The sequence below is a fragment of the Salvelinus namaycush genome, chromosome 2, assembly GCF_016432855.1.
Source record: "Salvelinus namaycush isolate Seneca chromosome 2, SaNama_1.0, whole genome shotgun sequence".
Classification (NCBI taxonomy): Eukaryota; Metazoa; Chordata; class Actinopteri; order Salmoniformes; family Salmonidae; genus Salvelinus; species Salvelinus namaycush.
The window spans coordinates 60,369,108-60,385,489 of NC_052308.1; the positions used below are offsets into that span (position 1 = coordinate 60,369,108).

The 16,382-nt window shown below is 42.6% G+C and overlaps 1 protein-coding gene across 2 annotated transcripts in view; it reads left to right on the forward strand.

Annotated features, from left to right (window-relative positions):
* The first annotated feature begins 13,071 nt into the window (after positions 1 to 13,071).
* The window catches only part of LOC120065249 (protein jagged-1b-like), a 30,002-nt gene continuing 26,691 nt past the window's right edge, over positions 13,072 to 16,382 (forward strand). For both annotated transcript variants that reach the window (XM_039016078.1, XM_039016087.1), the window contains exons 1-2: positions 13,072 to 13,396; positions 13,852 to 14,154. In XM_039016078.1, coding sequence (XP_038872006.1) covers positions 13,325 to 13,396; positions 13,852 to 14,154 — 375 coding nt within the window. In that variant the 5' untranslated portion in view covers positions 13,072 to 13,324. The remainder of the gene's footprint in view (positions 13,397 to 13,851; positions 14,155 to 16,382) is intronic.

Here is a 16,382-nt window from a genome sequence, read left to right on the forward strand (position 1 = left end):
AAAGACTCCAGCCACCCTAGTCATAGACTGTTCTCTCTGCTAACGCACGGCAAGCGGTACCGAAGCACCAAGTCTAGGTCCAAGAGGCTTCTAAACAGCTTCTACCGCCAAGCCGTAAGACTCCTGAACATCTAATCAAATGGCTACCCAGACTATTTGCACTGCCCCCCACCCCCCCATCCTTTACGCTGCTGCTACTCTCTGTTATTATCTATGCATAGTCACTTTAATAACTCTATCTACATGTACATATTACCTCAATTACCTCAACTAACCGGTGCCCCGCACATTGACTCTGTACCAGTACCCCCTGTATATAGTCTCGCTATTGTTATTTTACTGCTGCTCTTTAATTATGTTACTTTTTATTTATTTTTGGGGGGTATTTTTCTTAAAACTGCATTGTCGTTAACTTCTTATGTTAAGGGCTTGTAAGTAAGCATTTCACTGTAATGTCGACACCTGTTGTATTCGGTGCATTTGACAAATACAATTTGATTTGATTTGACTTAACATGGTCTGCACACACCCGCACAGTCGTGAAGATGGCACGACAGCGCCACTTCCCCCTCAGGAGGCTGAAAAGATTTGGCATGGGCTCTCGGATCTTCAAAAAGTTTTACAACTGCACCATTGAGAGCACCTTGACTGGCCGCATCACCACTTGGTATAGCAAATGCACCGCCCTCGACCGCAAAGCACTACAGAGGGGGGTGCAGACAGCACAGTACATCACTGTGTCCGAGCTCCCTGCCATCCAGGACCTCTAAATCAGGCGTTGTCAGAGGAAAGCACACACACTTTTACACTCATCATATGCTGCTGCTACTCTGTTCTTTATTTTTACTCGTATTATTATCTGTCCTGATTCCTAGTTACTTTACTCTGCCTTCATGTACATATCTACCGCAAATACCTCGTACTCCTGCACATTGATCTGGTACTGGTACTCCCTGTATATGGCTCCATTGTTGTGCATTTTATTTTATTCCTTGTGTTCATTTTTTTGTTACATTTTTTAACTCTGCATCAGAAAGCATTTCACACTGAAGTCTATACCTATTGTATTCGGCACATGTGCCAAATACAATTTAATTTGATTTACCCTACATTAAGCTCCATACAGTATGCTATCCTAGGTTGGTACCATGAATACAGTTACATCAAGAACAATCCAAACTAGATCCAACAGCATCCATTTGGTTAATAACGGTTCCAAAGGAAACGTTTGGATTTTGTAATTCCCCCTTTCTTTTTTATTGGGGATTCTTAGTTCTGGTTGCCAGATGCCTCCGTTTTTGAAGTCACTGCTGCTCCGGCTCATCTTTCCCTTGTGTTTATTGTCTACAGCAGGCTATCTTAAATCCTTTAAAAGGCAGGATAATAAGAAGAAACATGTTACGCCTGATCTGATTATTACAGATCTGTCCGTTTCTGTAGACTTACAAAGATAAGGCATCCACACAGGGGTTCACACAAAAAAAGGGGGAAAATGCATCCTCTGGCTCGGAACTAAGGGGTCTGCGTTATGTGCATAATGACATAGATGGTGTGTCATGACAAAGATAATTTAAAGAATAGGAGTGTTGTGCCTCTTACGCTTTTCATTTCCTCATTAGGTTTCAACAGGGGAAACCTGGATACTAGCTAGCATTACGGCCATCTGCACATCAGCAACGAGTGAAGTTGAACTGGCTCAATATGTGAGTCAGTGGCACCCAAAATAACTATTTTGTTTTGTCCCTCGCGTGAATCTTTGAAGTGGAACATCTTGACTATTTCCAGCATGAGTCTCTTCGCAAACAGACTTCGTAAGACAAATAAAATAACCTACCCAGCTAGAGGCCTTGCTGCTGTGTGTTTGTGGGTATGTTTTTTCCCGATACATCTCATTGACCATGTTGATGAAATCAAAGATGCATAGTACAGTACTGAACATACCAAGAGATCAAGGCGCTTAAATGCAAAAAGCCAATTTGAGAAAATCTGTGCATCAAGTGTCTCAAAGTATCTAAACTAATATCAGGTGATTCGATTCTAGACGGGCAGTGTCCCAGACACCAGAAGATAAAGGACCTCACTGTCTCAAAGACACATACAGTGTCTTCAGAAAGTATTCACACCCATTTTTCCACATTTTGTTGAATTACAGCCTAAATTTAAAATTGATTAAACACATTATTGAGTACCACTACATATTTTCAAGCATAGCGGTGGCTGCACAATGTTTTGGGTATGCTTGTAATCATTAAGGACTGGGGAGTTTTTCAGAATAAAAAAGAAACGGAATGGAGCTAAGCACAGGCAAAATGCTAGAGGAAAACCTAGTTCAGTCCGTTTTCCACCAGACACTGAGAGATTAATTCACCTTTCAGCAGGATAATAACCTAAAACATAAAGACAAATCTTAAATGGAGCTTCTTACCAAGAAGACAGTGAATGTTTCTGAGTGGCCGAGTTACAGTTTTGACTTAAATCTCCTTGAAAACCTATGGCAAGACCTGAAAATGGTTGTCTAGCAATGATTAACAACCAATTTGACAAAGCTTGAAGAATTTTTAAAAGAACAATGCTCAAATTTTGCACAATCCAGTTGTGGAAAGCTCTTAGTGACTTAGAAAGACTCACAGCTGTAATAGCTGCCAATGGTGCTTCTACAAAGTATTGAGTCAGGGGTGTGAATACTTATGTAAAAGAGATAATTTTCAATAAATTTGTAAACATGTTTTAAATGTTTCATTATGAGGTATTGTGTGTAGATGAGCAAGAATTATTCTAATTTTTTAACCCATTTTGAATTAAGACTGTAACAAAACAAAATGTAGAATAAGTTAAGGGGTATGAATACTTTCTGAAGGCATTGTAGCTAATTCAAATGGCCCCAGGCACATTTGTCACCAGACATTCAAACAAACTGTGGGCTCCCTCTGTTAATGAGCAAGCTACACCAAGAGGGACTGATGTCACACACTAACATGCTGACCACACCGCTCGTGTCGCGTGCGCTCGTGTCGCAAAATAAATGTACACATACATGTTATTCAAACATTGGACCCACACTGCTCGCCCACGTCTGCGTAGCAAGGCGCTAAAATAGAACTTGGTTCTATTTGTGACGCTTAGCACACTGCAAGTCCCGCCTCTCCCATCTCCTCATTGGGTTTTAGGAGCATATACCCACGTGGGTGACTGAAAAAGCCCTTTGGGCCATGGTCAAAAGTGTTGTCATTAAACATACTTGCCTCTATTTATACTGTACCAATACAACCGGGATACCAGAGTACTATGTTATACAAAGAGTTGTCATTAAACAGATTATTTTATATACAGTGGCTTGCGAAAGTATTCACCCCCCTTGACATTTTTCCCATTTTGTTGCCTTACAACCTGGAATTAAAAAACATTTTGGGGGGGGGTTGTGTCATTTGATTTACACAACATGCCTACCACTTTGAAGATGCAAAACATTTTTATTGTGAAACAAACAAGAAATAAGACAAAAAGTGAGTGTGCATAACTATTCACCCCCCCCCCCCCCCCCAAAGTCAATACTTTGTTAGAGCCACCTTTTGCAGCAATTACAGCTGCAAGTCTCCTGGGTTATGTCTCTATTAGCTTGGCACATCTAGCCACTGGGATTTTTGCCCATTCTTCAAGGCAAAACTGCTCCAGCACATTCAAGTTGGATGGGTTCCACTGGTATACAGCAATCTTTAAGTCATACCACAGATTCTCAATTGGATTGAGGTCTGGGCTTTGACTAGGCCATTCCAAGACATTTAAATGTTTCCCCTTAAACCACTCAAGTGTTGCTTTAGCAGTGTGCTTAGGGTCATTGTTCTGCTGGAAGGTGAACCTCCGTCCCAGTCTCAAATCTCTGGAAGACTAAAACAGGTTTCCGTCAAGAATTTCCCTGTATTTAGCGCCATCCATCATTCCTTCATTTCTGACCAGTTTTCCAGTCCCTGCTGATGAAAAACATGGGTGGTGTTCTTGGGGTGATGAGAGGTGTTGGGTTTGCGCCAGACATAACATTTTCCTTGATGGCCAAAAAGCAAAATTTTAGTCTCATCTGACCAGAGTACCTTCTTCCATATGTTTGGGGAGTCTCCCACATGCCTTTTGGCCAACACCAAATGTGTTTGCTTATTTCTTTCTTTAAGCAATGGCTTTTTTCTGGCCACTCTTCCGTAAAGCCCAGCTCTGTGGAGTGTACGGCTTCAAGTGGTCCTACGGACAGATACTCCAATCTCTGCTGTGGACCTTTGCAGATCCTTCAGGGTTATCTTTGGTCTCTTTGTTGCCTCTCTGATTAATGCCCTCTTTGCCTGGTCCGTGAGCTTTGGTGGGCGGCCCTCTCTTGACAGGTTTGTTGTGGTGCCATATTCTTTCCATTTTTTAATAATGGATTTAATGGTGCTCTGTGAGATGTTCAAAGTTTCTGATATTTTTTTATAACCCATCCCTGATCTGTACTTCTCCACAACTTTGTCCCTGACCTGTTTGGAGAGCTCCTTGGTCTTCGTGGTGCCTCTTGCTTAGTGGTGTTGCAGACTCTGTGGCCTTTCAGAACAGGTGTTTATACTGAGATCATGTGACAGATCATGTGACACTTAGATTGCACACAGGTGGACTTTATTTAACTAATTATGTGACTTCTGAAGGTAATTGGTTGCACCAGATCTTATTTAGGGGCTTCATAGCAAAGGGGGTAAATACATATGCACGCACCACTTTTCCGTTTGTAATGTTTTGAAACAAGTGATTTTTTTCATTCCACTTCACCAATTTCGACTATTTTGTGTATGGCCATTTCATGAAATCCAAATAAAAATCTATTTAAATTACAGGTTGTAATGCAACAAAATAGGAAAAATGTCAAGGGAGATGAATACTTTTGCGAGGCACTGTAAATCTTCCATGTTACATTGAGCCAGGCAGTTGACACCTCATTATTATTGAAGTTCTGTGATGCCCTGGCACCATTCTTTAGCTACCCACTATGACTCCTCAAATGAATACGATAAATCTAGAGTGAATCAAAAAGGGAAACCCTTTGTCATAAGAATGCTATTTACCGATGGGTACTCGTGCCAAGCAATTTCATTTGACAAAACAAAGAAGCAGCTTATTTTAATTGCATTCCTTTCAAATGGACTCGACGGCTCTCTCTGCATTTGTCAGTAAACAGCGGCATACTAGTAAGCCCTGCCAAAATAGACAGAGCTTGAATGTTTTTTTCTAAAGGAGGGCTGGCCAGATTAACTTAGAACACACTATTTCAACTGAAACATTTTGGGGTCTCATTTTAGCATTGCAAATACAGAGTAGTATTGTTTTTATAAGGGAAATTAAGCCTGGGTTGCCTAAATTCATTGATAGTAGGCCTTTCTGAAAAACGGCTGAACTAGTATCAGAATTATGTGACCTTTATCAACACATTGTGAGTGGACTGATGTTCAGGGAACATCTGAAAAAGGCCAATGACCCAAAGTCCTGTACACAAACAGGCACCTTTCATCCAGAGACAGGCTGAGTTTAACCTGTGCAGGTCCAACAAAGTACCTAATGGTCAATCCAGATGAGCAGCCAGTGTCCCTGTCAGTAAACACATGACTCATGACATGTAATTGAACGCAGATGGGGGATACTCTGAATGCCAATGCTAGCTAAACTAACATAACCCCCTGCAAGCATTGGTAGCATTTCAATCATCTAAATATATACTACTATGGTCAATGAAGTGTATCAAAAGCTGTTTTACCACTACACACCCTCTGGTCAATACATGACTACTTGAATGACTACTTGAGGAATGCATTTGTTTGACTTGCATGAGATACATAACCTACATACTACAGTACCGACGTCAGACCACATTAAGACTACACAATGATTTCCCAAAGAGGTCAGCCATACAGCCCTCACCCCTGGCTTTCGATGGGACAATCTGTCTGGCTATCCTGAGAAAGTGTGTTGGCTTCGTGAACCAGTAACCGAATGAATCATTGATGCGGTGCAGGCTGGAACATTACATTGGTAGCTGATTAACCCACCTGTGGAGCCGCCGTTTCGCAACCCGCAGCCACCTCCCTACGGGAGGGAATGACACTGAGGTTATAGGCAGAGACGCGAAGTGGGAAAGCGTGGGAACTTTTCACACAGTCAAAGGGTTTGACCTTAGTGTAGAGAGAATCAATCATTTATCTATGCACAGAGCCGGCCGCACTGCTCAGGTCTTCGAACGTAGCACTGTCTCCTCTGGGGGTGGGGACAGAGGGAGGAGAGAGAGGGAGAGTGTGAGAGAGAGGGGGGAAAAAGACAGAGAAAGTGGATGACTGGGCCAAAATACAGAAAGCACTGGGCAGCGGAGATAGACATTTAGAAAGTAATAGACCTGATGTCCAAACTTCAAAAATTTGTGGCAGCCCACCTGACTGCAAATTTATAGAAAATGTCCGCTCTGTTGCTTCAAGGGCAACTGCAATCATAACTAACTAAATCATGAAATTGGCAGGCCTAATGCCTAGTGGAAGAGACAAAAGAGACAGCATTCTTATTCACTGTTCATAAAAACAAGACCAGACACACACAGACATACTAAGAGTCAGCAATTGCGAATTTGTGAACTTTCAAATTCAGTAAGACAACACTCGTTAATCCACCCTAAAGATTGTACGGAAGGGTGGGATAGAGGGGTGACTAAACAAAGAGGAAGGTGACCAAAAGGCCAGACAGTGGCTGCAAAGAGAGTGAGTCATCATTAGGAGACTTGAGTTATGGGAGTGAGACTTTTAAGCCATGTTCACATTTGCAGTTTGAAGTGACTCAAATCCTATTTGCATATCCGATTCAAATCTGTTATTTTTCCTGTAGTCTGAGCAACCAAAAAGCACATGGAATCTGATATTTCAAGCTACCTTAGTGGTTTGAAGTCAGATAGAAATCTGATTCCTGGCCATGTGACTTGTGTCTGAACGGTCAAATCTGATTTATTTGCCCTCAAGTGGTTTTTAGACTGTTATTTGGCATATCTTGTTGCTTGCTAGCTACTCTGTTGACAGTCTGACAAGAACATGTGGTAGCTAACTAGCTTGTTAATTGTTTACAAACAAATGAGTGAATGTGCTAGAAAGCTAAACCGCTACCTAGCTAGCTAGTTGTGGCTAGCTAAAAAGGACGTGTTTTGAAAGTTGTCCTTTGAAGCTTTAAAAGTGTTCTTACCCTATGATTTTGAACATTCAAAGCAACTAGGAAACATCCATGGCAGGTATTGTTGTCACCTTAACTTGCTACATAACTTCTGAGTGATAGGAAGCCACCACCAATCAGCCTACACCACTGCACACACACCTGTCGTTACTATGACAACTAGCGTAGCCTTGTCAGCAAATGACTGCTGTCTGAACACACACACATCCGATTTGGTCACTTGTAACTTGCTGTTTGGACAGTCAGTAGTCCCAAACGGATTTGAAGACAAAACTGATTTGAGCATTAAGACCTGCAGTGTGAACAAGGCTTTAGTCTTTTGCAAAAGAAGAAAACCCATCAATGATATTGTCCATCTAGCGATGTATGGACAATAAGGTATCGTTACACACCACCACCAGGGGGTGGTGTAAGTAAGGAGAATAGTTAAAAATAGACTCTTGGGGGTGCGCTCCCTCTCTTGAGAGTATGTCGCTTGGGGGACATCGATATCTTTGACAATTGTAGAGGTGGCCAACAATGATATTTAAATTGTTATGGGGGAGTTGATTTGCTATGGGGGTGCTTAGCCTCGCTGTAATTCGGACCGTGGGGTAAGGAAGGTGAATAGAGAGCAACAGTAATGCCGTCATTTTGTATGCACTAACCACACCATGGTTCGTTGGACAAAGCCTATGTGGAAATTCATCGAGTTTTTGTAGGACCTTTGGATAAACCCCGAAAATAAGGTCTGTGGTAAACAGTCTTAACAGATCTAATACATTTTGTTCTAGGAGATAATCTTCATCAGCTAACTTCACTTTTTGTGAATTTTGAAGCATTTAAAGCACATAAAAGCTTCATTATTCATAAAGGTCATGTTAACTGACTGATTATCTAGGGGTGGCAGGTAGCCCAGTGGTTAGAGCATTGGGCCAGTAACTGAAAGTTTGCTGGATCAATTCCCCAAGCTGACAAGTAAAACATATGTTGTTCTGCCCATGAGCAAGGCAGTTAACCCACTGTTCCCTGGGTGCTGAAAACATGGATGTCAATTAAGGCAGCCCCCTGCACCTCTTTGATTCAGAGGGATTGGGTTAAATGCAGAAGACACATATCAGTTGAAAGCATTCAATTGTACAACTGACAGTTACCCCCTTTCCCTTCATAGAACAAAATATATAAGATCGCCTAAGCCTGTGTTAACCTCAGACCTTATTTTCGGCATTTATACCAAAACCTTATGCTTCCCCATTAATTTTCCCCATAGAAATGGCTGAACGAACCAGAGGTAAGTCATTTACGTTTTTTACGACTACAAACTGGCATGCTCTATACTGGACAACCAGCACATGAAATTAAAACAGTGATACCCAAACATTTCCTGGGTCTGGGATTATCAGTGTGCTGATGTGGGCGGCAAGTAGCCTAGCAGTTAAGAGTGTTGGGCCAGTAACCAAAAGGTCTGGTTAGAATCCCTGAGCCGACTAGGTGAAAAATCTATCTATGTACCCTTGAGCAAGTCACTTAACCCTAATTGCTCCTGTAAATCGCTCTGGATTAGAGTGTCAGCTAAATAACATAAATGCAATGTGGGAAGTAGGCCCAACCATTTCTGAAGCTTATTGGTTGATATATTTGGAACTGGCGAACCTTTTTGCACAATCCTGTACAATGTAATGATGAGAAACCTTGACTTGGGAAGCATAAATAAGGTAACAAAGGGTTACACAATTTGTTTAACAACTGCTCAGAAGAAGAAAAAATCGCTCCTACACCATCCTGCCTCAGTTTCTCTCTCAGCTCGTAAAGCCACACACACTTGATGGAGCCATCTGAAAGCAACCACAACTACCTTCCGCTCCCCCCTGTGCTACACACTGGCTGCATGCATCTCAATAGTCTGAAGTGGCTTCCTTTCCTCGTCTCCTTTCTTTCATCAGCACTAAGGGGAAATAACTTGAGGGACGGTGAATGAAAGGAACTACGTGAAAGTCACCCTCCATATTGTGGATGAAGTGCAGATGAAGGAGAAGAGATGAGGAGAGCAAGCAACTTTACACTATTGAAATGCATCCATCGTTTTATGTGTGCTGATGAAAAAGGCGTTTTCCATTTTTCAGTAGGGACCTCCAGAGGCGTCAGGCCCATTGGGGGCACAGGGGCACGTGCCCCCTCAGATTTGTCACGTTTAAATACAATATATATACAAAAGTATGTGGACACCTCTTCAAATTAGTGGATTTGGCTATTTCAGCTTACAAGTGTATAAAATTGAGCACACAGTCATGCAATCTCTATGGATAAACATTGGCAGTAGAATGGCCTTACTGAAGAGCTCAGTGACTTTCAACGGGACACAGTCATAGGATGACACCATTCCTAAATAGTCAGTTCATCAGCTTTCTACCCTGCTAGAACTGCCCCGGTCAACTGTAAGTGCTGTTATTGTGAAGTGGAAACGTCTTGGTGCAACAACGGCTCAGCCACAAAGTGTTAGGCCACACAAGCTCAGAGAATGGGATTGCAGAGTGCTGAAACGTGTAGCAGGTAAAAATCGTCTGTCCTCGGATGCAACACTCACTACCAAGTTCCAAACTGTCTCTGGAAGTAATGTCAGGGAGCTTTATGAAATGGGTTTCCATAGCTGAGCAGCCACACACAAGCCTAAGATCACCATGCGCAATGCCAAGCGTCGGCTGGAGTGGTGTAAAGCTCGCCGCCTATTTGGTAAAAGACCACGTCCATATTATGGCAAGAACAGCTCAAATAAGCAAAGACAAACGACAGTCCATTATTACTTTAAGACATGAAGATCAGTCAATGCGAAATTTTTAAAGAACTTTTAAAGTTTCTTCAAGTGTGGTCACAAAAACCATCAAGCGCTATGATGAAACTGGCTCATGAGGACTGCCAAAGGAAAGGAAGACCTAGAGTTACCTCTGCTGCAGAGGATAAGTTCATTAGAGTTACCAGCCTCAGAAATTGTATCCCAAATAAATGCTTCACAGAGTTCAAGTAAGAGACACATCTCAACATCAACAGTTCAGAGGAGACTGCGTGAATCAGGCCATGGTCGAATTGCTGCAAAGAAAGTTACCACTACTAAAGGACACCAATAAGAAGAAGAGACCTGCTTGGGCCAAGAAACACGAGCAATGGACATTAGACCGGTGCAAATCTGTCCGTTGGTCTGATGAGTCCAAATGTAAATGTTTTGGTTCCAACCGCCACGTCTTTGTGAGACGCAGAGTAGGTGAACAGATGATCTCTGCATGTGTAGTTTGAACCGTGAAGCATGGAGGAGAAGGTGTGATGGTGATTTATTTAGAATTCAAGGCACACTTAACCAGCATGGCTACCACAGAATTCTGCAGCGATCCGCCATCCAATCTGGTTTGTGCTTAGTGGAACTATAATTTGTTTTTCAACAGGACAATGACCCAACACACCTCCAGGCTGTGTAAGAGCTATTTGACCAAGAAGGAGAGGGATGAAGTGCTGCATCAGATGACCTGGCCTCCAGAATCACCCAACCTCAAACCAATTGAGATGGTTTGGGATGAGTTGGACCCGCAAAGTGAAGGAAAAGCAGGCAACAAGTGCTCAGTATTTGTGGGTACACCATCAAGACTGTTGGAAAAGCATTCCAGGTGAAGCTGTTTGAAAGAATGCCAAGTGTGCAAAGCTGTCATCAAGGCAAAGGGTGGCTACTTTGAAGAATCTCAAATATTCTTTCCTCTGTAATACTACTAGCCACCTGCCAATATTATGAAGTTGGCTTTAGATAGCCCAGATAGGTTCCCAATCTCCCAACCTCATAACTAGCTACCAATGAAGTTAGAGTAGCTAACTTGTCAAACAATCTTAGCTGGCATGCCTGCTGGCAATGTTGGTAGACTTTAGAAAAGCAAGCAATTACTAAATGTATAAGACTCACATTCCTTTCAATCTTTTACCTAGATTTTAGCAGAGAAGCATATTTAGGTTCTAGTCAGGAGAATACAGACAGCTCAAGAGGTATGCTGAGATATATATTCAGAAAAATAAACATATTTTTTTTACATAGAATTAAGCATCATGACTATGGCTCTAGATGGCAGGAAAAAGGTGTTATAGGTGTTTGAAAAATGCAAAACCATCCTCAAATACTTTGTGGCCCCTCAGATTTTTGGGAGAATGTGAGGTCCCCGTGCATCATGCACCTCAAAAATCTCAGGGAGTCTACATCAATATGAGACATTGGGTCAAAATTCTCTGGTTTGTAAAAGAAGCCTGGGGACAAAAAAAAATCTATGGACATGTCATTCAGTATATTCAGACTTCTGGTTGTAGCACATGCTTGCGTTGGATACAATTTTGTCATCATGCTTTTGTTCGCACATTGACGAGACTGAAGGGGCACTGGAAGGCCGAAAACACCAGATGCAAGTGGGCGCCATATCAGCTTAACCCCTAACCACTGGCTTCTGCTCCAATTACTTCTCTTTCTTCTTAGCCAGGAGCGAAGCAAAGCTTTCATCAGGATCATAGAGCGCATGCTGTCTCCTTTCCCTAAGTAGATTGAGAACAGAGTGAATGGACAAACGACAACCGTCGCAGAGATTTGATCCCTGCGGGCAGCAGGTAGGCAGCAGCAGCCCACTTGCCTTTTCAGATTTAGCCGAATCATCGAGGCATTTCAGATTTAGCCGAATCTCCGTGGCACGAGCAGAGAGGTTCGTCGTTTGGCCACAACCGTCGACTTAATCCATTGAAAACCTTTGGGGGCCTATCTTTGCCTCATTAAACCATCCTTCTCTGTTGTTGTCGTGGGGTGAATGTCACGCAGTTATCCAGGCGACACTTTCCCCGATGCAAAAAGGAGGGGTATCTCTATTGAAAAAAGGGGGTTGTCTCTATTGAGTTAAGGGGCCATAATCTATTCATGGGGGCTCTTTAAGGGGGAAGAGCCCAGCTGCTCTAATTTGAGAATAAAGACTGTCCCACCTTTGTCTCTATTTCATACGAGAATCAATAACCCCCCTACTACACCCCTCCACCCTCCCATCGCTCTCCAGTGCACTCCCCATTATGTGATTATTTTCATGCTCAAATTTGGAACGTTGGAAAAAGGGCTCTCCAATAGGTGGACCTGGCCATAAGTCTCCCCTTACCATCACGGGTGCCCTCCTGGTTTTTCAATCATAATTTGTGGCACCACCACAGAAAAACAGCAAATCTCCTTATAGCACACAGCTGTCAGTTCGGGATTTGGCGATATAGCTTGGCTTTCTTTGTCGATGGGGCTCCACAATGGCCGTGTTAGTGGGGTCAACTATAGGGGTATCCGCGACATAATACGATATTAATGTGGATCATATGGATCCCAGCTCACTGAAAATAGGCAATAGATGTATGAGGATGCAGGCATGTTCCTTGTCAAACAAGACAATTGTGTTGGACATATCCCATGTACTTGTCAACAAGGGGTTTTCACATCATTGCATCATCTTGGTCAGGTTTAGTAGCCCTATTAGAATATATAAATGTTGACCAATAAAATCAGAATAATTAACTATCTTGCTCATTACTACCAGATTGCTTTACACTACACAAGATCAATAGGCCCACTGCACGAGGGTTCATCTCAATGTATAACTACGAACCAAATGCTAAATACTTTTCTGTGTGCTCTATGGACTTATTTGAAAGTAGCATCCTTGTTTGATGGCACTTGCGCAGTTGATTGTGGAGTAAATACACGACAGACATGCATATTAAACATTGGGTGTGGCTTCGATCTCAGGGCCTCTCCCATTTAGGAATATTAAACAGCGACTCATGTATTGCCCCCGCCCCCTCTTCCCCTGAACTTGCTGTAAAGTCTGGGACAGTCATTCGGACACAGACGTCGCTTCCTTAGCTCGTGGGTATTGTTGTATCAGAGGCGATCAGAAATATATAAAGAAAAAGAACAATAGTCGAAAGGACAAAAGAGTGAGACAAGGGGGCCGGCCATTTTGCAGTGGAAATCTATGCTCTTTTGAAAAGGTGTTCTCCAGTCGTGCATGTTCAAATCGGAGGAGTATATAGAGCCGTAGGTCGGCCGGACTTTTAGTTTCGCAGCAAACGACACTATCAAACAGAAGGCATGATTTTGAGACTGAGTTCAATCTGTGTTGCCTTTTCTATTCATGTCTTCTTGCAATGCATGTGGATTAAGGTACGTGGATATTCAAGCCGACTTCTTACCTTTTGTCCATACAGTAATGCTCTAATTGTACAGTTTTCAACATGCACATTTTCAAGAACTTGTTGTGGCTTTAGGAGGATGCACTGGAAAACTTGAGCATGTTTTCATGTCGCCATCAATTTGATATTCCAAAATAAAAACCAGTAACGCGTGCCTCTGTAAATTAACAGTATGGGGATTTCTTTGCAATAGTTTGTTGCAAGTTAGTGACTACAAATCACACAATTAGCTATTGTCGATATTAGCTTGATAACTTAAACATTAGGTACCTACTTTAGTTTCATAAGATGTGTTGCAGTTAGCTACTTCTACAGTTGGAAACGTTCAAGATTGCATAAATGTTGGTTGACAGTTTGAAATGAAGGTATCAAAAGGCAAGACCCATTGAAATAACAAAGTCGTGTCGCTCTTTTTTTCCAAAACAGGTGGCTATGGCATCTGGACACTTTGAATTGCAAATTGTATCGATGCAGAACGTGAATGGCGAACTGCAGACTGGCGTGTGCTGCGATGGATCTCGGAATGCCGCAGATCGCAAATGCACGAGGGACGAGTGTGATACCTATTTTAAAGTGTGTCTAAAGGAGTACCAGTTGAAGGTCTCTTCGGCGGGCCCATGCAGTTTCGGGACGGCTTCTACACCCGTGGTCGGAGGGAATACTTTTTCTTTGCGGAGCATGAGGAGTGACAAGTCGAGGATTGTATTACCTTTCAGCTTCGCTTGGCCGGTGAGTTGATTGCGTAGTTATGTTTATGTAACATGTTCTTCCTCTCGGGCGCGCGAGTTTGTTGAGAAACATTTTGGCTCAGCCAAGTCCAATTTAGATTAATGGACAGGAATACGCAACAAAAACGATGGGCAAATAAGTAACTTTTGGATATGTCAATGTCAGCATGTCATTTGAGGCTAGCAGGCTACACAATGCAAGTGCATGGGCCACGACAAGAGAGTAACGTTTTTTGGGGGGGTTACATTATTCTTACAAATACAGTATATTATAGTTCAATCGGATTGGCAGAGAATATGTCAAGGTGAGGTCGTCCATAAATTTGCGCTGTCTGAATACTCATCACTAGTGTTTATGCGCCAGTTCTTGGGAATAGTCCTAAATTCTAAACCAAAATGGGCAATTCCCAAAGAGGTTTAATCATTTATGAAGAACTGTAGGGTCGCATCATTTTACCAGTGACGCGCTGCCAAACGAGATTCATTCCACACTGTCTTTTCCTAAAGAGCGCGGCCAGTCGCCGAGCGTCAAACAATGGCTTCTGCAAGAATAGGCAATAAAACAGCTGGGTTATCTAGCCACGGCGTTTACACACAATGCGCTCTCAGGAAGCAGAGAATTCACTCAATGAACTCTACGCATTCCTCTGGTTGACCGTTCTCGTGTGTGTGCACGTTTTTTTTTTTATCATGCCACATTTTTCATGACTTGAGCCATCCATTTTGACCATGTTTTGAGCTCATTTCTTTCTGTGGCTGTGTGAGATTATACTGTCGTTTTGAGAATTGAGAGGAAAAAGCTTGAATGAGGTAGGCTAGTTGTACACAGCAATTGTTTTCAAGGATTAGGCTATAGTTGACCTAAGAACATGACAATTAAAGTGGACTGACAATATTTCAATGCAGATAAGTTGCCCTGGCAGCATCAAAATATGTTTTGGACACAATGATGTGGCCCCCAAATGGTTTTCTAGGCATGCTCCAATATCACTATGAAAAGACCTAGCTAAGAAGCCATTGTCCTATTGCATACCTCCTTTTCCATCCAATTTCTACCTAGCAATTTGGAAACATGTTTAATTACTCAAGCTTGTTCGCCCAGAATTACCACAAAGACAAGCTCAGGGGGAAATGTAATGAAAGATTGAATGAGGAATTGGCATTTTTTCACACTTTAATTTGTTGTCATACAATAACCCCTGTTTTGTATGAATTGTACACTTTTAACTCATCAGCATTCAATGAAGAGGTGCCAGGTCATCAATGGGATGAAGTAATTGGATGTTTGAGGGAGTTGCTAGGTAACGAGGCCTCCCACTGGGAGAAATGGAACTGGGAGCAAGAGAGAGGGAGGAGTGCACCTGCAAGGGGGGCATAGTTGATGGAGCCAGCTTTTTTTTCCCTCCAGACCCTTTGCCTACAGTGTTCTCCATGGCTAAACCTAATGGATGAATAATGATGTGTGTTGAAGGGCAGTGTTGGATTTGTATATTATTTTTTGTGGTTTTAAAATTCTAGGTGGATTGCAAAGAGGATATTCCTAGAAATAAGGGGCTTTTGGAACTATGTCAACATCTTGTTCTGTTTAGTTGGTGGCACAGGGCACTCGTGTGGACACTTTTGAGATTCTTGAATATTCCATGAACTGGACAGTCAGCCAGCATCTATGCCACTACTGTCTAGGGGCAGTCGACATTGCTTAAGTCACAAAGGTTTGGCCGTGTATCCTCGCCCCTGACCTTAACACAGGCAGTATAAAGGCCTCTTGTTCCCCCACCGCCCTTTGTCAACCTGGGCCTGAGCGGTTGCGCTTGACTGGACCCAAGACATTCCATCTTTTAACCCTGCCACCCTATAGTAACTGGCGTGTTAAATGAAGCAGTCACCGTCCCCTTACTTCGAAGAAGCAGGGGCGTATTTATTGGTGCACACTGTAGCAAAACATTTAACAACGGAAAATGCGTTGCATCAAAAATGTGTTTCTTATTGGATGACTTTAGATAGGTCCCTCCCCAATTTGGTCAGTTTGCTTCTGTTGGTTCCTATTGAAGAATACACCCCAGACTTGGCTAGACGTTTTGGGCTAGGCTAGAGTGGCCCTGGGTCTGTTTTATACGTCCACAACCCCGACCCCAAATTGGCACGGGCGAACCAAAACAACCTCACTATGTGCGTCAGTCTGTTTATTGGGCCCTCGAATGGCAACCTCTTGCCGTGGCCAAAAGTATC